Source organism: Typopeltis vanoorti, chromosome 26, assembly GCF_054136105.1.
Source record: "Typopeltis vanoorti isolate ZY-2024b chromosome 26, IOZ_Tvanoo_1.0, whole genome shotgun sequence".
NCBI classification, from domain to species: Eukaryota; Metazoa; Arthropoda; class Arachnida; order Uropygi; family Thelyphonidae; genus Typopeltis; species Typopeltis vanoorti.
In genome coordinates, this window is record NC_143574.1 from 19,757,226 (window position 1) to 19,782,678 (window position 25,453).

Sequence of the window (25,453 nt, forward strand, 5' to 3'; positions counted from 1 at the left end):
CCAAGATCATCTGTATGGCAAGTTGGAATTGGCAGACCATGCTCTGGATACTCCTTTACATAGAATCAGATGGAGAAAAACATTTTTATTACACAGAAGTCATTACAAGTCTGAGAGGCTATTCTTAGAATCAGCATCAGTTATGAAGCACTCTCCCAACCTTAACAAGTATGGTTGCATTAATTTAGCAAATAGCTGGAATTCTCTGAATTAACTTTGTAGTTATCTGACAGTTAGAAGGCACCATGTAAGGATATTAGGTGTCAGTTACGATTTAAAATGTTTTTACAATTACTTAGTTTAGTGCTGTATACTTTTCACAGTTATCATTATGCTCTGATGATGCTAGATAGAAAAAAAATGAAATATTAGTGAGGAAAGTATTTTTAACTTGGGTATAGTTATGTTAAATGGAGTAAAACCAGGTTTAAAATTGCTTGGTATCTTTAACAGAAATATTAGTGAGTTTAATGAATGTATTTTTTCCTCTTAGTATTAGTAATACCGTTAAGCTTTATTATCGATGAGAAAAGTTATTCTGCATTGATTCTTTTCTTTTATAGAGCATAATGATAAAATTCTTTTGAGTTGCCATTAGCTTGTGTGGCCAATTTCTTTTCATATTAAAATAAGTTTCATGGCTTATACATGTAACAAAAATATGTAGATTTATTCAACCCTCCAATATATTTCATCCAACATTATATGGACATCGTCAGGGAGATTGACTATTAACTGCATTCAAAAGGTGACTCAAAATAATGAGTCATAAATAATGCATATATTAGCTTGTAACTTGGTTGCAGCTGAAGCATGTGATATTGCACTATTAAAGCTCAAGAAGCAGTTATAGCAAGTTGCATAGATTAAAAAAAAATTATGAATTAATAGTGATCACTTCAAAAAACTTGGATATTGGCATAGTCTGATCAATTCAGGTTTGGGTGATTTCTTAGCGTTTAACATGTTTCAAGGAAAACACAATTGAAATTGAACTTTCTATATCCTTGATCTTATCTATATTACATAATCCAGTCTAATTATTTCATTATTATCACTCTCTACATCTGCAAACCTTTAACATCATACTAATATCTCATCCTGTCTACCTCTGTTTCACATGAAGTAACATTCCTTATCACACCAAGTGTGATAAAGGTCCTTAAAACAATGTAATACAGAAATAGTAACATTAGTTACTATTTTCCTATTACATTCTGTTCCATTCTGAGCAGGTAATTCCTTTGCTATCATAACACACCTTTCTATTCTCATCAAAATAACATACTTCTCTGTTTCTATTTCTGTTGGTATGATGTCTGCAGCCAACCAAGTTTCATTTATATGAACAAGTTTTTTTGGGTATACAGGTAGAATTCCTTAATTTCCCTTTATTCCTTATACTCCTAGTGTTTATAAACAAACATAGTAATTTGTTTTGGGTTTTATATCTTCTGAGATATATCTCTTCACCAGACTTCAACCTCTCATGCTCTTTCCCAACCAAACTGCTTTATGCCTGCCAGGTTATCCCATCTCCTCTATGAGACCACTCTTCACATTCACTCCTGATTGAAATCTCTATTCTGTGTATGCCATATTTCCCTTTCACCACTGTTTCTTTCATTTCCTTGTTCCTCTTGCATACCTAGTCTTGTTTCTCACTCTCTCCTCATCATCTACACCTTTGGTTCCCTTATCCTTGCTTGTCTACTCTTATATATCCACTCTTACTTCTGCACATCTCAGGCACCTTTAATGTTCCTATTAATGGTTTTCTTAATAGCCCCTCTGGATGCATCACACTAAACACATTCGACTGCAAACCAATTCCTTATATGCAATTCCATATACTAATCAAATCTCACATATTTACAAGCTGCAGCCTCTTATCCCATAGCTCTGCCATGTAGCATTCAATATCTTTGCTTGCTGTTTCAACTCACTGTTATATTTGGATAGCACAATAATCACTAATCTTATTACATTATCATCTTTCATTCCTTCATGACATTTTACTTCTTGCAATTTAATCTCAGGTTCCCATTATCTCAGTCACTCTCCTCATCTTTTTTTCCTGGAAAGAAAAAACAAACCTTTTTGCACTCTCTCTCTCTCATTCAAAACAAATGATTCTCTATTCAATATGGGAATAATGAAGAATGACTCAATCTTGAGTCATTCTTCACTTTTTTGCCTCCATACTATCTTGCAGACGATTCATTTTTCACATGTTTACTTTGATCCACATCATATAATTTCATGATGTATGCAGTTCAATTCCTCTCTCAACCTCAATAACTATACTTTTAATTCTTGCAACTTGTTACTTGCAGGTTGCAAAAAAAAAGAACTAGTAAATACTTTATTTAACAGTTTATATTCCTTTTTTTTTGTTGAATTTTAAACAGTTTACAGTCTGTTAATATTGTGAGCATTTTTTTAATGCAATTCTGAGAGCCTATGACAAGCATGACATTTTTTTCATCCATTCAAGTGATAACCATATTGTATTTTTTTTTCAAATCATGAAGTACTACTAACTCTGCTGGGGGTTTAAATCCTACTATGGCATGGGTGTTTGTGGAGATGGTTTCATTGCCTGAAGTGGAGACCACTGATCAGTTTACTGGGGACCTAAAGTAGACCTTAAAACAATACTATGTTTGTAAATTAAAGATACCAAGAAATTACATACTTGGTTTAATCCCTTATCCAAGTGTAAGCAAGCAAAGTTTGCACCTGAACTATTTTCAGGACTGGGCAGCTTGTATAAAGAAGCTAATGACTTCACATCACTTGCCTTAGTATCCCATCATGCAAAGCACATATCCTTCAGACATGTATAATGCTGTGTATTATGGGAAGGGTCACTACCTAGACTGGTTTTGACCTTTATTGAGGTCTCATCAGAGGGAGCCAGACCCAGAGGTAGAGCATTATACATGTCTGCAAGGATATGTGCTTTGCATTATGGGATACTAAGGCAAGTGATGTGAAGTCATTAGCTTCTTTATACAAGCTGCCCAGTTCTGAAAATAGTTCAGGTGCAAACTTTGTTTGCTTAAACTTGGATAAAGGATTAAACCAAGTATGTAATTTCTTGTTTATCTTTAATTTATAGTATAACCAAGTGGAAAAACTTCCAACAAATGCAATGTTTGGCCAAAGCAGAATTTCCAGATTATCTAATCCTTAGCTCTTCTATGGTACAAATGTGCAGGTTTACAATTTTCATTGCTGAGATTGTTATACGATTCATGCAGTGAACAGTTTAGGACAAGGATGAACAACCTGCAGCTAATGAGTTACACGAGATTAACTATCTCTGAATGTGGAGTAATTTTGTGCAATTTGACTACCACAAGGGTTCAGATTCTGCAAATGTGCAACCGTTGATCTAGAGAAATGATACAGGTTTTAGTACTAAGGCATGAGCTACTTTTAAAAAAAAAATTTTTTTACCATAGCAGTACATTTGAAATCCTAATTATCCACGATATTCCCCAAGATTTCATTGAATGTAATAAATCTGAAAGATTCACAAATTTGGCACTTTATACTTACAATTTGGCTCACTTATATGGCATTAAATGTAGCTATCTGATATTGGCAATAGTATTTTGTTGATGCTTCATTATAATGATTATGTTCGTTACTAGTTTGTGCATCCCAACTTGCTGTTTATCTGCAGTCTGACAACTACGATGATGAGTATAATACCTTAGGCTCCCACTTTTCTATATTTTTAAACATCAATGTTGTGGTTTTTAAAGCCATGTTAGTGACAACAGTGTCTGAGAACAGGATGTGTAGTAATGTTTCTTTCTGTAGGAAACTTGCTATGGATATTAGTTTAACCACACTAATGGCCATACGGAGGAAATATACGAAATAATTTAACCTTCATTTTCATTTATCCTTCATGCTATTTCAATGTTATTTCCATTTCAATGGACACTTTGCATCCATGTATTTACTGACATGTAAATATGTCAAGGCTGGTAAGGCAGTTAAATGTAATCAAAGATAAGATTACATTTAATTGCCTCAGAGATAAGAGCAGATTAAATGTTCAGCTTAAATGTATGTCTTTATAGTGGACATATTGTGAATGCAGACAAACACTTCATAATTTAGTTCAGGATAAAGTGCTACTATTCTAGATAAATTCAAACCAGTCTTTTTAACCGCTTCTAAGAACAACATATTATGCATCCTAAGATAATTGTTAAGTATTAGCAAGGGCTGATTAATGTATTTCAAAATAAAGACAAACTAACATGACAGTTCTTCTTTATTATTCTGGCCAAGAGCTAGGATAATAAAGAACTCAGCACTAAAGAAGGATATATGGTTTTTTTTAGTTGAAGGTAAGTTAGCCAATCTCATACAGAGGTAGCAGGGTTTTTTTTTTAACCCAGAAAGTTTTTCATCCTGCATACAGACAAACCAGCCTTTAGGACACATGCAATTTACAGACAAAAAAAAAAAAAATTCTAGTGGTAGCTGTGGTGAGCAGTAGATGTATTGGTGTAGATGATGGAGACAGAGTTGTAGAGTAGGTGCCATGAAATAATAAATAATAATAAAAAAATCAGCACCAAAAATTGTAACTATTAATAAATAAATCCCTTGTTAAGCATAGATTTTGTTTTTCTAAACAAAAAAAAAAGTTGATTACAAAGTTTTTTGTATTTCCTAATCAGAAATGACGATGATACATGATTGTTGATTTTTTGTGTTTACGTAACTTTCATAGCTTACACATGTAACAAAAATTCAATCTATAGACTTCTTTCAAACCATCTTAGAAAATGTCTTCTTTTCTATCATCTACAAGGATACATTACGACTTCTTTCCTTACCAGGTGTCTATATCAAGTACCCTACTTGTGTCATTTTTGTTATTTTAGAAGACTGGCTGTTCTATCGTGATTAGAATTAAAGAACATTAAGACTATATTACATTTTTGGAATCTAACAAGTTTGGTCTTCCTTCTTACACTATTGACATTAGGCACAAAGTTCTTTGGAAACAGACAAAATTTCATTCCAGCAAGTTCAAATTTTATTGTCTCTTCCATGAAACATGTGGAATGCTACAAAATCATCCAAACCTCAACCGATTGGACTGCATGCCAATATCCAAATTTTGGGAAGTGATCACTATTAATTGTTCATAAGTTTTTAAAAAAAAATTATTTTTTTATCTACACAACTTTCTACAATTGTTCCTTTGAACTCTAATAGTGTATCATCATATACTTCAGCTGCAACTGAAACACAAAGTAATATATGCACGATTTATGACTCATTATTGTGATTCATGTTTTAAATGTAGTTAACAGTCTGTCTCCCTGATGACGTCCACATAATGTTGGATGAATATACTGGAGTTTTTTAATAAAATTCTATATTATTTTTGTTATACGTGCAAGCCATGAAAGCTATTTAAATATGTGTAGTGCACATGAGTGTTATTTTGTATGAAGTCATCAACAAACAAGAAGTTCACACATTGTAAATGGCTATACTTGATGAAGAAAAAAAAAAGTTGTTTTCAGATGTAGTGCACTTCGTTGAAAATGCAAATAAAAGCACAGCACACTGCTAAAGCCTAAACTTTTACTGAAATGAAGTAACATATAGTGTACACCAGCTCTTCCTCCTGCTTTCTCCATACTACAGGGGGATTTCAACTATGGGGATACAGACTGGGAAGAAGAATGTCCACAGGTAGGGAAGGAAATGGAATTTACACAACTGAGAGATAATTAACTGAGGAAACATGTAATGGAGGGGACACGAGTTTCAAGAGTGCTGGATATGATCATTGCATCAGAAAACTTAACTGACCAGTCTAGCTACACTGTCTCTGCTTGGAGAAAGTGATGCACTTTGGGAAGCAATCACAAGCTGTATACTATATTGATGGAAGTAAACTGTGCAGGAAACTGATGAGGCCAGGGACTTGGGTGTCATTGTGGACAGGAAGTTGAAGTTTAGTGAGAATGTTGCAGAAGTAGCCAAAACAGCACATCAGATTATGTGGTGGTTGAAGAATGGACTAACAGTCAGGGGATAGAGAAGTTATTGTTCTCCTATATAATGCTTTAATAAAGCCATATCTGGACTACTGCACACAGATCTGGGCTCCCAAAGTGATGAAGTTGTGGAGAGACTACAGAGACAAGTGACAAAGATTGTGGCAAGTCTGTGGAATGCACCTTATGAGAATAGATTGATGGTCTGAAGGCTTCAAAAAAAAAAAAAACAGCTGATGATAGATGAAAAAGGGGAGACATGATATGATAGAAGCATTTCAGTTATTAACGGGGTTTTATAGGATTAACACTGAAGACTTGTTTAAGTACATGACAGTAAGGGAGAGAACAAGGCTTTACCAGTGGAAATTGTATAAAAGTGTGGCTAGCAATGGTATTAGGACTAGGTTTTTTGCTTGGAGAGTGGTGAATGGGTGGAATGGGTTGCCAGAGGTGGTTGCAGGTGCTTCAACAGTGAATGAGTTTAGGGAGAAGTATGATACATATCCATAAAAACCCTTGCCAATTATCCAAGATAAAATTCAGTATGTTTCAAATTACTCGGGTTAAAAAAAAAAAAACAGCTTTGTATTCAGCCTACGCTACAGTGGAGCCCACAACATTTGATCAAAAAGAATTAGAAAATCCAAATTGGACTCAAAGGAGTAAATGCAGAAAACTTGCCTTCTGCTCAAATGGTAGTATGGCAGAAGCAGAATCACAGGATTTGTCATGATGTTCAATATAGGTTTGTAAAAAGCTGCTCTTGGTGGTCTGGATAAGAAAAAGGATTCATAAATGGTGATATTTTTGGACTTTGCAAACACATTTGACTGAGTATCACATGGCAAGTATCACTTTGTCAAAAAGTTGAGAGAAAAGGGGATGAATATTAGGTTAGCAAAATAAACAGGAGATTGGTTATCTGAAATATATTAGTAAGCAGTGTATTGTGGGGTGTGGTAATATATTATCATAAGACTAATGGAATGCCACAGAGTTCTGTGTTTTTAAGCAACAATAGCAGCAAATTAGTTATTAAATAATATTTCATCTAGGCTGACAGGGGATGTTTAGTTGTTTGCTGATGGTGTAAAGTTGGGAAGAACAGTTAAAAAGAGTGATGCTGATGTCAAGTCTCATCCTGAAGATTTTTAAAAATAGACTTCTGCAGTTGAGTGAGGTTGCTGTTTTAATATTAAGTGCAAAAATGCAAGGCTGTATACTGCATCAGCAGAAAGGAAGTGGATGAGAAGAATCATCTTGGAAAGAGTGGGGGGGGGGCAACAATCATACCTTAAGTTCAAAGAAAACACTGCATGAGTTGTGAAGACTATACAGGCCTTTGCTGCTATGATAAAGAAGGCAATGACAAGTAGCATTAAGGAGGTTGTACTAGTATATATAAGGATTCGATCAAACTAGAAATGAATTATTGTGTAAACTTTTGTTATGATAGAGATGGTTTAGAAACAAATAATTAAGGCAATATCAGGATTCTAGAACATAGAATATAAAGAGAAGTTGGGGGTAATGCAAATTGCTGAGCTTAAGGATAAGTGAAGAAGAGATGATATGATAGAAACTTAACTTTGTGAGGGAGAGGGTATTACCAGACTAAATAGAGGATCTTACATATATAGCCGCAATTGGAAGAACAGCCGAACATCGCACCCTTTGATTGGAAAAGACCTGGTTTGATTGTTGTTGTGACAATGGTATCCTTATATGGGCTTTTTCAATTGAAGGTAAGTTAGCTGATCTCATATGGTGGTAGTAGGTGTTTTTTCTCTCGGAAACTCTGGGTTTTTCATCCAGCATACAGACAAATTGGCCTTCAGAACACACAAACTTACAGACAAAAAATACTGTTGTTGGTGATGATGGGCAGTAGATGGCATTAATGGTAGTAGTGTCATAGTAGGAGAATTAAGTAGTAGTGGAGAGGATGAGATGTCTTTAGCAAAGTAGAATAGAGTATCCTCCCATGCTGGATCCTTGGACTACCTGGAGGTGTCATGTAAATAATATAGAGTGGATTTAGGGGGGAGGAACAAGAGGACATCCCTGGAAGTTGTATATGAGTGTGGTTAACAAGGGCGTGAGGAGCAGATTGTTTCCATGTGGAAATGGGATGCATTGCTGGTATGAATATGAGGAGACTGTGAATGAGTTTAAGGTATTGTATGGTGGATATTTTGCTGGTTCAGTGACACCTCCTGATAAGGTCATTGACTTTGTGGTAGCCTATTAACAAAAATAACAGTATATGCTCCACTACAGCGCTTTTCCTATATGAAAAACATTATAAATTAACACCATATCAACTGAAATAAAGGTATTATTTCAAGGTCTTTATGGAGTCACTAGAACTAGTTGCAGGAGGTCCCTATCTAAATGCAACAATGCCTATTATACTTTACTGTGTTTCATAATTTATTTAATGGCTAATTTAGGAATATATTAGATGTTGGATTGCCTATACATCTTATTATCATCATCACAGAACAGAACATTAAGTTTACAAAGCTCCATAATGAATATATAAACTTGTATTTCAAGTTCCATGAAGTAGATACATTGCAATAAAATATTTATGTGGTGAAATGAAACATCAAGTGTAAAGTTGTTCAAGAACATCTTTAGCAATAGTTTTTTTTCATTTTTAAAGATGCAATTTATTATAACTATAATATCTAATATATTTAAAATTAGCAAAAATGTTTACTAAGTAAACTGATACTACACCTCTTAAAAATGATTCTATAAACACTTCAGTAAATATTATTTTATTTAATATGTTTAAATCATCTCAAGTTATCATTCCTGAAAATGTTGAGAGAGAGAGAGAGAAATGAAGTATAATTCGATATCCTGCACTACAGAGACAATACTCCTATTATTAATATTTTGAACAGTTAAAAATAAGAAACATTTTTATTTCTTATTAAAAATGCTACAAAATAGTATTTTTTTAAATTTTTATTAAATATTTATGGCAATGTCTTTAATTACATTATACAAGATGCATAGTCTGGTTTTGTTTTACAAAATAATTTAAAATATGCTGTTATTTGAATTTTTACTTTTTGAAAAAAGGAATGACTTTCTTTTTGACAAAATGACATATAAATATAGGCATATGCTTATGCTTCACAAACAACTTGTTTCTTTTGTACACTGATTTACAGAAAGTTGTTCAAATAAATTATGTATCAAGATTGTATACTAATTACAAAGAAGTCATAATATATGATATATAAATCACAGCAAAACCGTAAGAAAATGTTGCTAAGGCGCAACCAATGCATAGGCATTAGTGCATGGACTTAGTAAAACTGGCAGAATGACTAGTGTTTACCAGAAAAAAAGCAGGTCACTAGGAGGACACTGCAAGAATGAATTTCGTTGAAACTGTAGAACGGCACATCGGACAAGAGGTTAGAGCCTGCCCACACGACCAACAGCAACATATATGTCCACAAGGAAGGAATACAGCAGAACTCTGGGAGGAAAAAAATATATATATTATCTACACTTTAGAATGAGTAATTTTTTTTTTTAAAATCAGAATTATTATTATTTTATTTTTTTTAAGAAACAGTTATCAGGTTGATTTTAATTTTTGGACTTTGTTACAGCTGCACACAAAAATTGCTAATACAGCTTATGCTTTATGCTTATAACAATAATATAATATCTTGTCTCATATAAATCACTTTGCAAATGAAGCAGAAAAAATTTTTAGAACTACTCTGATCCAGAGAATTTTAGTAATATGCTGATGCACTATTTTACTACTCATATTAAAATATTAAAAAAATATGCCTATTGCAATGATTTAACTTCAGTATTGATTATTATAGTTCGCCCACCGATTTGAGGTCCCTCGAAACTACTGTGCATGTCAGAAAAAGGAGAATCCATTCCGATAATAGGGTAATCAGTCTGTCTTCTGGGATGTAATAATAAACAAACTGAGTTTGTTTATTATTACAGGTCGGAAAATTTAGCTTTTCTTTTACGAACATTGTTGTTTTTAAAGTGTAACTATTTTGCTTGTATAACAGTTGGAAAAATGTACGTAGAGTGTTAATACGTGCAAATACTGCGTTCTACATAAAACAATGTCACTTCGCTCCATGATAAGTTTCCTTTTATTCTGGGACTTTTTAAAACAAAATCCGATTTTATGAAGTATTTTCCTTAAAGTTTCTCTTTTCCAAGGAAAGTTAATTTTTTCTTTAAGCACAGGAATCAATTTCGGAACAGTTGGCACTCTTTTCTCGAATACGTAAAACTCGTGCATAGCTCTTCTTATAACGTCTACATCAAAATCATTCAAAGCTACGGTTTCGATGGTTTTCTTTACTCTGGCGCTTTTTTTTTTTTTTAGGAGATTTAAATTTTGGCTTACCTTCACCTTTTGATTCCCTACGAATCTTTTAACAGTCGACCCCGATACGCCTGCAATTGCACTTGCACGTTTTATGACTTGAGAAAGGGGAACAAGAAGACGGCCTTCTGACGATTCTTTTTCGCAGAATGTCAGCACATTATTCAATATTCTTTTGCAAGAGCTACTGAAACGCGTAACAATAGAACTTGTTGACTGTACTGGATCCATCATACAAATTAATAATAAAAAAATAATGCAAAAAGAGAACAACAAAAATCAAGCAAGTACTAGTACAGCGACAGACAAGAAAGCACGTGATTTCGCATGTTGGCGACCAATTCGTACATCCTTCATTTCTTTCTCCCCTTCAGCATGAATCGACTATTCTTGGCACAAAGCCAAGAAGGGATCTAGAAATGGTGGGCGAACTATATCTTGGATTGACATTCTTAAGGTGACTCATCATCAGATGACTTACTGAGAATTATTCATCTTATCTTTAGTAACTTTGGATTTGAGGCTTCTCCAGAGGTAAGTACTAGCTAGTTGCTAGATTTATTTTGTTCTTTCTTTCTTTCTTTTTTTTTTTTTAATCTCTTCTCTTTACTTAGAATTTAAGATTGCTCTACGAATTTTAAATGGGCACTCCTCAGTGAGAAAGCCTACAGTTCGAGCAGGCATTTGCATAATTCAGATGTTTTTATGACTTCTTGCAAACAAAATGGCCTGATCGACTCTAGGTTGAGCTTGAGAAGCCAACAACCACTCCAATCATCACCAAAAGACCAGAGTCACAGTCTATATACTCACAATCTGGCTCATATTTAACTCAGGAAACTGCTGAGGAATAAGACAGGCTGCTCTGTGAAGAAAGAAGGAAAAACGATACAATAAACCAAATCAAATGAAACTGCAATCCTCCATGGAAGCAGAAACAAACTAATGTAAGGAAAGAGTTCTTCCTGTTATCCTGCGAGTCAAGGAACATGGATAGAAGTGGCCCCCCAGCCCTCAAAAACCATAAAATAAATTTTGCGAAAGCCAGGAACAGGGATGAAGGGATCCAAATATAGCCAGAGACAATAGCTGGTACGATGCACTCATTAAACTTTTAGACGATAAAAACATCCAATACCACACATTTACTTTCAAAAGTGAAAAAAAAAAAAAAAAAAAAAAAAAACCTTCAAAGTGGTACTATGTGGTATTACAACTCACAAGAAACCAAAATCTGCAGACTAAATTCTATTAAAGGTAGCCATATGCTCCTAGAGGATAAATGGTCATTGCCTCTTGTCCTAGTGGAAATCAGCAAAATACTGAGAAATCTACAACCTAAAAACAGTTTGCAACCTCACTATAAAACCAGAACTATTACAGCAGAAGGGATCAACTGGACAGTACCGCTGATGTCAAAAATTCAGCAATTCACAATGCTACTGCATTAAATGCAGAGAAAACCTCGCAGCAGCTTAAAAAAAAAAAACAGGCAACCGTGGCAGAGCACACCAACCAGAGGGTACAAACAATACTTAGACGCCAAAAAATCAAAAAGAAAACCTAAGAGCTCCATCAACAACTGCATGGGCACTCACAGCAAATGCAGATACCCCCCCCCCTCCAATGGCACAATAAACCACCCAAGCATGTGCCATGTACACAGAGGTGGTGGCTTCAAAACATGCAGGAAAAAATGAATCCCAATGCCCAACCAAATCCAGCAATGCTGCAGTCATAGCAGTCACTCTGGGTAAAACGTTGAGTTAGCAAAGCAAACCTCAGCCAGGACTTCACAAACAAGTTTCTGAGACATACACGAACTATCTTTACTGCACTAGTCATTGGCTAACAAGCATAGAAGGCCAAACTCTTACAGATTGTGTTCTGGAATGCCAATGGTCTAGGAAACAATATGTACAAACTACAAGAATTTACGATAGTTCACACTATAGTGCTGAGGTAATCCTTGTAAACAAAATGCACCTTTGACCAGCCAAAGCTCAGGAATTATGTTCTATACTGAAATGACAGACCCAATGCTGGAAAGTGGGAAGGAGGGTGGAACAGCCATATTTGTCAAGCTCAATACAGAACACAATGAAATTGTAAATCCTTCCACTACCAACATATAAATCATGGGAGTAGAGATCCAAACTGCAAATGTGGGTCACCTGAAAATATACTCTGTATACAACTCTCAAAACAAACAGTTACTGGAAGCAACTGTTTGTTTTGAGAACCCTCAAGGACTTTTCTGCCACCAGGAACACAGTGATCATAGGCCCCAGAACCCATGTCCTACAATGTGGCAGGACCTCCTGATGCCCTCGACATAGTGATACTACAAAATATCATGCATCAATACCAAATAAGTGTGATAGCACCTCAACTCAACCACAATCCAGTTTTACTCAAACTGGGCTTGCAAACTGGGCTTCCAGTTGACAGTTGAAACCCAGTTTGGGTCTCAACTGTCAACTGGACAAAAAATAATGACTGCCTTTACACAAATCTGTTGGTCCAGCTCCAGCATTGATTTGAAGAAAAAGAATTGATGACTCAATTTTGAGTCTAGAAAAGCAGATAACTGCACATTAACAGCTGCCACACACAAACTCCGACTTCTGGATGAGATTAAAAACCTGATCCATGAAAAGAACAGAGCCAAGTGCTAATAGCATAGCATGCTGGCCCCAAAACACTGACAAGCACTTAATAGGGCTATAAAGGAAATTCAATATGTGCTTAGAAACTATCAAAAATCAACACTGGGAGACAAAACTTCAGTCCCTAAAACAGAGAGGACTAGATGCTTTGGAAAATGAACAAAGCGCTATGCACAGACTGTAAACTTCTCCCACTACTACATAGTGAATGTGGTCTGGTTTATCATGACATACACAAAGTTGAAGCCTTAGCTGACAGCCTAGAGAAGCAATGTAGTCCAAACTACACCCATGTGGATCTGGACTTCATCAGTAAAGTATACAAAAAAGCTCACCCACATGGAGTTACACAATGGATTCAAATGTTAGGAATCTACAAACAATCATTTGTAAGAAACATACAGCTTCATTGAGAAGCTGGTATCCCTGAGATCAAAAAACTTTCCTGTGAAAATGCTACAAAATTCTTTGCAAATGCTGCTATCCACCCTAACCCACTAATCCACCAAGTGGTAGACTACAGTGAGCATGATCCTGCAAAACATAAACACCCCAAAACTAAACTGAAAAGGTAAGTTTTTTTTTTTTTTTTAAATCGACTGCCAGAAGCCGTTGTGTGAGACAAGGGCTCAATAATATTCGAAGCCCATTATGGCGGTTGACTAAAACAAATATTTCAGGACAAACATTCCAAAAACTCTACTGAACAAGTAGTTTTTTTGCTGTTTGTTTTCTTATAAAAAAGAAAAGAAAAAATATAAATAAAGACTCCCTGATAATTAATAGCCCACTATGGGTGAGCCATGTGTTCAATAATCCTTAATCCAGAAATTTCATTGCAAATCCAATAAAGGGATAAAGGACCACCAGTCCAATCAATCCATGCCAGAACAGTTAACTTCAGGAGGGCAAAGTCTGACTGTCACCTCCTCGTGGTGCCCTCTGGATGATCCAACGACAGCAGCATTTCTTTTTTCCCCATCATGGAGACAAATTCCAGTGATTTTATCTATGCTACGGCATATGGGGCAGCCAACACGACTCTTGATTTGGAAATGATGTCAGAATTGAGAAATGAGCAAATCATTCCACCCTTTACAAGAAATATTAATATCATTCAATGTAATTTAAATGGTATCGTTACTCCAGCAAGCAAAGAAAAAATAAATGAACTATTACTACTACCTGACAAACACAATGCTGATATTATCTGCATCCAGGAAACCAAACTTCAACAAACCAGCAGACTAAATATTAAAAACTATAATACGACAAGATAGGCCTACTGACCAAAATGGAGGAGGGCTTCTGACACTAATCCGAAACTTGTCATACAAAGTTGTTCAACTAGACATAGTAGCAGAAGGAACTGAAATACAAGGAATCCAAATACTGGAACCAAGTAAAAAGACATTAAACATATTCGATTGTTATCATCCTCCTGACAAACCTGGACCAAATATTTCCAGCCTATCCCATCTCATTGAGGAAAACTCCATTATCTTAGGAGACATGAATAGCAAAAACACCTGTTATGGGGTTCTGAGGAAATAAACCCAAGAGGAGAAAACCTGAGTAATTTCTTAGATGAAACAGGACTAATAACTTTTAACACTGGAGAACCCACTTATCTGTCTCATTCTTATGGCACAAAAGATTCCCTAGATATTACTGCAGTGTCTCCAGATCTTCACGACAAAGCTCTTTGGTCGGTTTTGGAACCAGTAGGAAAATGACCATACCCCAATATTAATCAATCTGAACCCAAAAATTACTAGACCCACCCAAAAATGAAAATATCATTGGAACTTCCAGAAGGCAAATTGGGAGAAATACAAGGATGAAGTAAGTCAAATGCTGAAAAATCACACATACCATGATGACTTAGACAAAGACTAGATAACTTGGAAGAATACTATCCTATATGCAGCAAAGAAAAGTATTCCAAAGGGCTAAGGAGAAAAGTTATTTCAAACTACACAAAGGTTCATCAAGAACTTGATAGTAAAATAACAAAATGAATTATTTATCATCTTAAAAATTGGAAGCACTCAAGAAACCAGGATCGAGTACAACAAGATAAATGCTGAAATTAAACAAAAATATAACATATTACAAAGAACTAGGTGGCAAGAATTTTGCCACAACTTAAATCCAAACACTTCTGATACAAAACTTTGGAAACTGACTGCTAATTTACAAAGAGGCCTACCAAAGGCAGGTGAGACTAACACACTAAAAGATCTGGATGGAAATATCAAAATTGGAGACAGGGAGATCGCAAATACCTTGGCCTTTCATTCTCAAAACATAAGCAAACTAGAGATGAATACTAGGAAAGACCACGAAATATCAAAACAGGCTCAACAGCAGAAAAACGCTGCAAATTCCCCAAAAATATAAAAACAAATTATTCTGGGATCCATTTACAATCTCTGAATTGAGTGATGCCTTGGAGAGACTAGATATAAATAAATGATGTGGACCAGATAACATACAAGGAATTATGATCAAACATCTTCCTTCCCTAGCCCTAGATTGGCTATTTCGCCTATACAACAATAGCCTAAAACAAGGAAAGCTCCAAAAGACTGGAAGACAGCCACAATCATACCAATCCCAAAGCCTAACAAACCTCAGGACCAACCCGGAAGTTATAGACCAATTTCACTGACTTCAATTCCAGGCAACCGATGGAAAAAACGATATTCCAACGTTTGAATTACTATCTAAACAAAAATAGTATAACTGATCAAGTTTTCTACTTAACCCAGATAATTCAAGATAACTTTCCAGACCAAACCCACCATTGCAGCTTTTATAGATTTTAGCAATGCCTTTGACAAGGTGTGGCAGCAGAAACTCTTTTCCAAACTTTGTGACATTGGAATAGAAGGGAAAGTTCTAAACTGGATTTATGACTTTCTAAGAAATAGAACAATTCAAGTTAGAATAAATAATACCTTTTCCAAGAAAGTGAAAATAAAACAGGGACTCCCTCAAGGCAGCATTTTGAGCCCACTCCTTTTTTCCATCTACTTACAAACGACTTAGAAAAAAATATAAATAAAGAAACAAAGATAGCTATGTTTGCTAATGATTTGGTCCTATTCTCAGCTCACAACAACCTAGAAACAGCAGAAGGTCACTTAAACAAAGCCATTGAAAGTTTATTTACATACCGTGAAAACCAAAAAATCAAAATTAATCCTATTAAATCAGAAATTTGTGTATTCACCATTAATAACCACCTTAGAAAGTGGAGACTGAAGATTAAGCTAAACAGTCAACTAATTACATTTAATGAATACCCCAAATACCTTGGAGTCACTCTGGATCCATCACTAAGCTTCAATAAACGTATCAACAATGTTGCAGTCAGAGCAAAAAGAAGACTAAATATCATGAAAAGTATCTCAGGTAAAGAGTGGGGAGCCGATGCTAAAACCTTAAAAGTCACATACACCTCTATTATTCGACCTGTAATGGAATATGCTTCACCTATCTGGATGCAAACATCACAAACCAGTTTAGACAAACTTATAAAAATTCAGAAAAATGCAGCTAGAATCATATGTGGACTAAGGAATACAACTCCTGGAAAAATAGCAGAATTCGAATCCAACTTTTATTCCCTTAAAAATTAGGTGGCAAGAAAATCTTACTAAATTTGTAGAAAAAAGAGCCAACCTTGCACATCATAGAACAAGTGAACTTTTTAAAAATTGGCAACCAACAAACAGAATAAAGAAAAAATCAACAATGCATGAAATCATGGAAATAAAATTCCCTTGGATTGTCCAAATAAAATAGCCAACTACCCAGAATTTCCCTCAAATCAAGACAGAAAAATATAGTTATCAATTTTGAAATAGGGAAACATGAGAAAAAAGCCTAGAAAATCCTGAAATCTTGAGATCATTAGCTCTTTTACAAAAAATGGAATATGGACCTTACTCAATAAAGAGCTACACAGATGGCTCCAAAAATCAAAATGGCAATTCTGGAAGAGGTGTGCTCATCTATGGCTCTCAAAATACAGAACTAAAAACAACTAACAGTATAAGATGCAATTCATACCATGCAGAATTAATAGACATTAACACAGCACTGCAACATTTGGATAAACAAAACCCAAAGGAATTTATATTCTTCACAGATTCCTTAGCAGCCCTTCAAGCTATTAAGAACTGTTATACTAGCCATCAAGAAATACTTAGACATAGCAAAAAACATAAATAAACTACACAAGGATCCCGAAATAATTTTCCAATGGATTCCATCTCACGTGGGATTAAAGGGAAATGAAACTGCAGATGAAGTAGCAAAAATGGCTGCAACATCAAGTGATACCACAGATTTTGATCTTTTTAAAACCACTCAAAAAGAAAACATAAAAAGAATGATTCTCCAGGACATGACTCACCACTGGTATTCAGCAGAAAAACCAGGAGCTACCATCAACTCCAAGTTTAATTGCTGTGCCACTACTATGATCTCCCACCTCAAGACTGGCCACACAAGACCAATCCAGTTTAACAATGACTTTTATGCCATTGTTAAACTTGATTGGTCTTGTCATCATTGCAAAATCTGTAACATCGAGGAAGCACTGCCAATGCATTTACTAAATTGTATGAATATTTCAAAATGTGAACTTTATAACAACCCAGAAATGGTGCTGTATGAAATACATGAATTTGACCTCTATTATCTGGTGTAATAATACCATGGGATAATAATAATTAAAAAACAGTTAACTTCAATATCTTCCTGAGTTACCTTCTCACTGATGTGAAAGTGTTTTCCTCCATCTGAAACTCTCTCTGTTCTTGTGGTTTTTATACCCATGGCAACTTAAATTTCCTGGCTTTCCATCTTGCGCTCTTGAAATATCTACTCTTGGCTTTGTAAGTTTTTTCTCACTTTATTGTTACTAGCCGGTTGGCTGAGTGGTTAGTGTATCCACTCTCCAGCCCAAAGGCTGTGGGTTCAAATTCCACTGTGGGTATGGATGTTTGTGATGGCCTGTGAAAATACTAGTGGTGCTGGTGGGCAGTAGATGGCGTTGGTATAAATGATGCAGTTCGCTGTAGTTGGTGGATTGAGTGGTGGAGACAGAGTTGTAGAGTAGGTGCCCTCCCTTGATATAAATCTTTGGACTCCTTGCAGGTGTCACGTAATAATAGTAATAATAATTGTGGGGTCACGAACTGAGTGCCTCATGAATGTTTTGTGGCCCATTGGCTTCAGCTAAGGCATCTCGCCCTCAAGGTTGTCTAATCATTGCACACTTACTTTCACTCTGGCTCACTTTGTGTGTGGAGTGGGTGAGCCATTCTTTCATTGTTAATTTTCTATCTATACTTACAGACTCGTTCTTTGTGCAGGATTTTTCTTCCTTTGTTGGCACTCATACTGCAATAAAAAAGATCCCACACTGTGCAGGATCTTTTTAGGCTTCACTACAGGATTTGTCATTAGACCAAGAGAAAATTTTTCCTTTATTCAAAGCAGATTAAAATTAACTCCCCACTCCCTCCCAATCTAAAAACCCTTGGATTTAATATCGATGAACATGAAATTAGAAATATTCTTTGGACTTTATAAGAAATAGCTGGAGTAGCAAATATATGTGCCTTGCTACCTTTTTGGTAGTGGTTGATGCCACTACCAAAAAGGTAGGTAGTTATTTACTCTTAATAATGTTTGGAAGTCAGGAACATTCAATAACAGCACAGTACTAGTACTGTATACTAATGGCAAATAGTACATAGCTAGCATTGTTGTTAGAGTACAGAGTGAATTCTGATAAGATTATTTATACAAAGTTTTCACAAAATGGGGTACAGATAAAGACATAAAAGAAGAATGTCAAAAAGCAGAAGAGTGGGAACAGGAAAGGCATTTTCTTTTCTATGCAAATGTAGCAGCAAGCCCTTAATTTGGTGTATATAGGGTCAGTCAGATTGGGAGTCAAACTCCAGAATTCACTGGCATTGTCTGTAACTGTTTAGGAGTATGCCATATTTCAGAACATTACCCTGCAGAGTCCAGTGGCAAACAGTATTACCTAAATATCCATCAGGAACCTACACAGAGAAGATTGGAGATACAATTGAATTAATCTGCACAGCTAAAGATGGTAGATGAGCTGTAGATGAATTTACTGACTTGTAGAAGTTAAAACTGCATCTATCTAAACATTGTAAGGCATCTGTTTATGACTATTATTAGAGAGGATTAATTTCCTTAACTCTGGTGTCAACCACCTATTCTCTGGGAACAGAACAACTAATAAAATTGTGATTTTTTATATGAATTCTTCTGTTAATAGTGCTATTCCCCCATCCATGTGATCTCAGGTTCCTGAGGGTTTTATTATTACTATTATTTTCATGTCAGAATAACTTTCAGTTAATCAACAAGGAAGCAGAAAAACTTTTCAATGAGGCTTGAGGTTAAAAGGGAAAGAGGTGATAACAGTTAAATGATTTACTATTAGGGGGGGAAGCCAGAGCCTAATGGTCAATAGTACATAGCAATATATGCACCAGAAAGAAAGCATGCTTTTGCATTATGGGATGCTGAGGCAGTTGATGTGAGTCAACAAACATCATAGTGCGAGGAATACAGCCCACCTTAATAAGATGGAGGACCTCCTTTCACTGAGATGACTGCAGCAATCCTATGGTGCATACTTTCCACAAGCGTATGATAGCGATCAATGGGAATTTTGGACCATTCTTCTGTAGGTAATGAGCTCCTGGACTGTTGTGTGGTAGACATCCCTTCACCTCACCTGATATTCAATAGGGTTGAGATCAGGGCTCTGTGGAGGCCAATCCAGTGTGGTGACGTTCATACCCACACACAGTACAGCAGAAGTCTTATGACATTGTGCATTGTTTTGCTGAAAGAGACAATGCTCAGTTCCGTAGAAATGCCACAAACTAGAAAACATTGTACTTCAGATGTTCAGCTTCCTCTCGGAGTTCAATGTTCATGGCATCACAAACAGCAGTCCACAGTCCTAGGTAGACCTAGCTATAACCTGAGTATTATCTAGGTCTACCTACTCACTGATGAGACCTCAATAAAGGTCGAAACTGGTCTGGGTAGTGACCTTCCACCATAATGTAAAACATCATGCATCTCCTAGGAGATGTGTTTTACATTATGAGAAATACTAAGAATAGTGATCAGAACTTTACCCATCTTCGTTACGAGTTGCCTTAGTGTTGAACTACGTGTTTTAGCTTACGCTACAATCCGCTGAAACTTTTATAGTTTGCTATACTCGGCATGAAACTCTTTGATTCCTATCTTTGAGTTTCTTATTCGGCTTTAAAATAATGTAGAATTTAATATCCCCTTAATTTAAATAATGTTACATCGCCAAAGTGAAGCCTATTGGCTGTTTATTTAAGTAATTAAAATTAGTTTTTAATCTTATTCTGGTGCTGTCAATACTCCATTAAATCTCTAACATGATGTCTTCCCACCACTTAAGCCTTAACACAAGGATTTGTCAAACAGATAGGCCTGCTAGGTGACATTCTATCACAATGCATCTTTCAAACTCCGTCAGTTGCCTTCTCACAGCCATTTTACTCAAACATAGTTGCACTGACTTGGAAGCATCATATTCCTCCAATTTGTACCAGCTACAAACCTCGCCCATGGGGGGGGGGGCCTCCAGTGACTTCTTTCCAATATATCTGAAAGGAAGCATGCTTTGCATTATGGGATGTTGAGGAAGTTTATGTAAGTCAGTAGTCTCTATATACAAATAGCCTAGTTGTCAGGATATCTCAATGCAAACTTTGTTTGCTCATGTTTGAATAAAGGATTAAAACAAAAATATAACTTGTTGTCTAGTATAATTTGCTTTGTAATCATGTAGAAAAACTTTCTACAGATATAGTGAGATTTGACTGATAGAGACAACATGGCCTTCACTTGAGTGATAATGTAGTCTTAATTTGGGAGGCAGCCAGGCACACAGGCAGAAGGAAAAGGAATTTATTTAGTACGGATAATTATCTCAAACAGCATGGGAAACAGTCAAGAAGTGTGAGAGGCAATGGTAGACTACAAGAGGAAGATACACTATTGGTCTACATTTGGATACAATTATGGATGCCAATTCTCCTGGGTGTAGCGACTTTTCACTAAATGCTTATAAATAGACAGATATTTTGGTTAATTCATCCAACAAAATGACAGTCAATTTCCATAATGAACTGCATGTGATAGAAGAAAGAATTCTTCTATCACAAGGCTATTCCAAAGAGGAGGTATATAGATCTTAAAGATCGAATTATTTGACCATGGTAAGAGTTTGCAAAATGAAGAAGAGGAATAGACGCTACTGCTATCAGTGAACCAAGGATAGGATATGAAAATATAGTGAGAAGGTTATTAATATATATATGAGAAAGAGTATGAGCAAAATCACAGGGTTTTGGAGTATTCCAAACATTGACAGATAAATCCAAAGAGGTGAATCATCGACCATGACATTCAGTGAATGACTAGAGAGGAGGCTGGCAACCAATTCCTGTTACAGGAGGCAAAGTTTTTGTAGTTTTGAAGTCTGATTTAGATTTGATGTTTAAGAGTACTGCACACTGTAGGCTGCAATTACAAGAACAGATAAAAGAAATATCATGGATATTCCAGAATCTACCACTTACAAATGTGAAGCAGATGATGTTCTCTGAGAATGTAATACCAATGTAGCCAGAGGAAGGAATCCCACTAACAATACACTTAAGTTAAATAATCTACTGCACAGCATCATCTCTCTCTCAACCATATACTATTCAAAAACTTAAAACTTATACAACCATTCAGAATTTGTGGTCTACCCAGACTACATAAATTTGGACATCCTCTTAGACCAACTCAAAATTAAAGAACTTGATTCTGATTACCTAATGGCTGTTTAATATCAATTCTCTCTCACTTCATTGTTCCTTTTATAACATCCTTGACTTTTCTATCTTCTAAATACCAATTAAAAATTTGTAGATATCTTTAAGTTGGCCGTGAATTCTGGATATTTTAATTGGAAAGGCAAACTCTAAAGACAAATAGAAGAACTGCAACAAGTTCTACACCATTTCCAATTCTGGCCAACTTTTATTTAAAACATTAGAAGAAGAAAAACTTCTCTTCAGATTTGATATATGGATCATATTTATAGTACAAAAAATAGAGACATAAGAATAAGACATAAATAATGACAAGATTAATTACATAATAACAACATCTATGTAAGGAAAATTTTTGTTTAATACATACAGAAATTTTGGCTAAGTTTCATAGCCATTGTTAATGCATACGTATAAAAAGAGATAATCAACTTCGAATAATATTTAACAACTAAGTGTGTGTGTCACTATATGATATTCACTACAGGATGATAACTTTATCTATAATTATTAGAATTCAAAGAAATAATTTTTTTAAAAAATAATTCATTAGACACAAGAATGAAGAGTATTAGTTAAAATGACTTCCCAAAATAGAGAAGTTTGAAATAGTTATTCTTGTTAAGATCTAGGAAGGAATTTTATTTCTAAACTTCGAGTTTCTTTCTAGGAAAGAAACTTGAAGGCTGATCTAGTGAAAAGTCTTATCAGTTCTTTCTGACACTCTCTTCACATGTTAAATTAAAATTCTAGAAGTTCTAAAGGAGGATTTGATTGAAAGCTATAATTGTTATTGATGATTTTGGTGTTGTACCCATTGGATATGAATGCAGCTCTGATAATGGACTGTTCCTTATTTAAAAGAGAACAAGCTGAACATAGTTTATGAGTATGATAAACTAAAGTTTTAATAATGCCATATTTCTGACAAAGGTGATGATATAATGCAAAATTGATGCACTTTCCAGTATGAGTTGCTTTTTTGTAAACAGGGAACTGTAGACCACCATGGCTGTTGAAAATAAGGCCATCTAGAAATGGGAGGCAATTGTTTTCTTCTACTCCAAGGGTCAATTCAAAAACTACTTGTTTTTGAATTGACCCTTGTCATTGAATTAACTAAACATTTACCACCTATATACTATATTTAGCAACAATTATGTAATTAGAGACACCTGGAATGACACATCATAACAAAAACACTCCTCTTCCACAAAAACACAGCACAGAACAGACACTGTGCTGCATGCATGCAAAACAGAAATTTATTGTTGCACTAAACACAGTATCTAACTAAACAAATTTGTCTTCAAATCCTCTTTCATATTTTTAGCTGTAGAAAATAGGTGTAACAGCTGTTAAAAATGCAGTCATTGGGTACAGAAAACACACAATTTATGTAAAGCAAAGATTCATATGTGTATCTAAGCATCTTTTTGTCAGTGGCTCTTCTGTCTTATTAATAACAGATATCTTGCATATTCTATTATTTTGTTGACGATAAACAGACATCAAATCTAACTTGAAATCATTTCAAATTGCATTTGAGATTTTCAATATCATTAAGACATTTCACAAATGCTAATTTTACATAAATTCTACTGAAGAAGTTGCAATGAACATGCTGTATGAGTTTTGTGAAAATGTGACTGCTCGATGTGGAAGCGACATATATACATACATTAAAGCTAGTTGCTACCCAGTTTCCATACATGCAGACACTGCCCAGCATGAACATGTTAATGTAACTAAAATGATCACTTCTCTGTAGTACGAATACAATGTACATTTTTAGTGTGTGAAACTATACTACTTCTGTTCCTTAGTCAGGTATTGGAGATCCAGTTAAACAAAATTTTTTGCACATGTAGTTTTCCTTCAACATTTGTAACAGCAGGCCTTCAAAAGGCTTTCACCCATCAAGCATTGGTTCTATTCCACAAACATATCTGGTTGCATTATGAATACAAGTCCAATTTTTATAAAAATTTAATTTTGTGAAAGTACTCCAGACTGCTATGGTAGTCTAGAGCAGTGTTTCCCAAACTGTGGTCTGCGGACCCCAGTATTGCATTGTCATAAACGACACATTTAGTGTTGTAGAATTGTAATTTATTTCTTCATCTTTATGATATGTAAAATATAAAAAATTTCCATTTTGGATTTTATGGGGGGCTGCAGTGAATTAACATTTGCTACGGGGGGGGATCCGCGACATATTAACATTCGCTACATGGGGATCTGCGACATCAAAAAGGTTGGGAAACACTGGTCTAGAGTATTATCTCAGGATCTGCACAGTCTTAAATGTCGGCATGTAATGTGACTTAGGAAGCACACTACTGCTATCATTAACAAGTCACATCTGGTTTCAAAACTGTTGACATTGGTGATTTATGGTGGTATTGCAAGAATTTTATAAAAATAATTTAAAAGAGCATTAATATCAGTAAAAATTTCTTGTGTTAATTTCACCTGTTTATCAAGGCATACAACACATTCAATTTGACACCACAATTTCACTTCAGAGTCTGGTGACAGTATTGGAGCAGATGGTGTTAACAATTCCACATGTCTGTCTTCTTCTTCTTCTTCCTCTTCTGGAGATGGTGCTGATGGTGTAGGCAGATCTTCTGGTGTCAGCACCTCTTTCATTAAACTGAAGAAGAAAGAAAATTTTCTTAAGCAATCTTGTATGTAAAAAATTACATGATTCGCTTGCGCACATGCACGCACGCACACACACACATCACGTCAGCAATTAAGTTGTCAAGCCTCTGTCAAAAGGGAATGGATGCTAATACAAAAATCTTTGTGAGTATGAAAATTTATCTCAGTTGTCCAAAAATGCAGTAAATGATTTTCCTAAGTTAGTATGACATTACAGATTTTCTTAATAAAGGCTTAAAGTTGTAATGATGGACAATCTATTATCACCTAGATCAATAATAAAAGGCATCAAGTATTAGGTACATTTCCTTAGGTACAATTCTGCAGGGCAATGAGTTCTAAAATATTCTGGATACTCAATATCTGGTTGTTTACAAACCAGTCATCTCTGTGACCAGTTACTTGATGCACTAATATCTAGAAGTTAGAGATCTTGTTAGTAGGTGTCAAGATATCAACTTCAGCTACCAGTAGAGATAAGAAGTATGTAGCATCCCAGATATTGAGTGGGTAGATAGTGCATGAATATTTATTATTATTATATGAGTATCTCCATGGAGTCAAAAGACTCATTGCAGGAGCCCCCCCCCCTCCCCACCAACCATTATTCCCACAACACTTATCATACCAGTCTTTAAACTTGTTCACTATTGGGGCTCATAACTATCTCAGGCAACCCATTCCACTCATTCACCACTCTCCAAACAAAAACCTAGTCTGACATACCTTTAC

General features: G+C 35.3%; 1 protein-coding gene across 5 annotated transcripts in view; it reads right to left on the reverse strand.

Moving 5' to 3' along the window:
- Positions 1-9,043: 9,043 nt before the first annotated feature.
- LOC150092386 (E3 ubiquitin-protein ligase LRSAM1-like) overlaps positions 9,044-25,453 on the reverse strand; it is a 414,983-nt gene continuing 398,573 nt past the window's right edge. For all 5 annotated transcript variants that reach the window (XM_090415009.1, XM_090415005.1, XM_090415008.1 and 2 more), the window contains 2 exons: positions 24,527-24,710; positions 9,044-9,552 (listed from right to left, as the gene is read on the reverse strand). In XM_090415009.1, the coding sequence (XP_090271135.1) occupies positions 9,427-9,552; positions 24,527-24,710 (310 nt within the window). In that variant the 3' untranslated portion in view covers positions 9,044-9,426. The remainder of the gene's footprint in view (positions 9,553-24,526; positions 24,711-25,453) is intronic.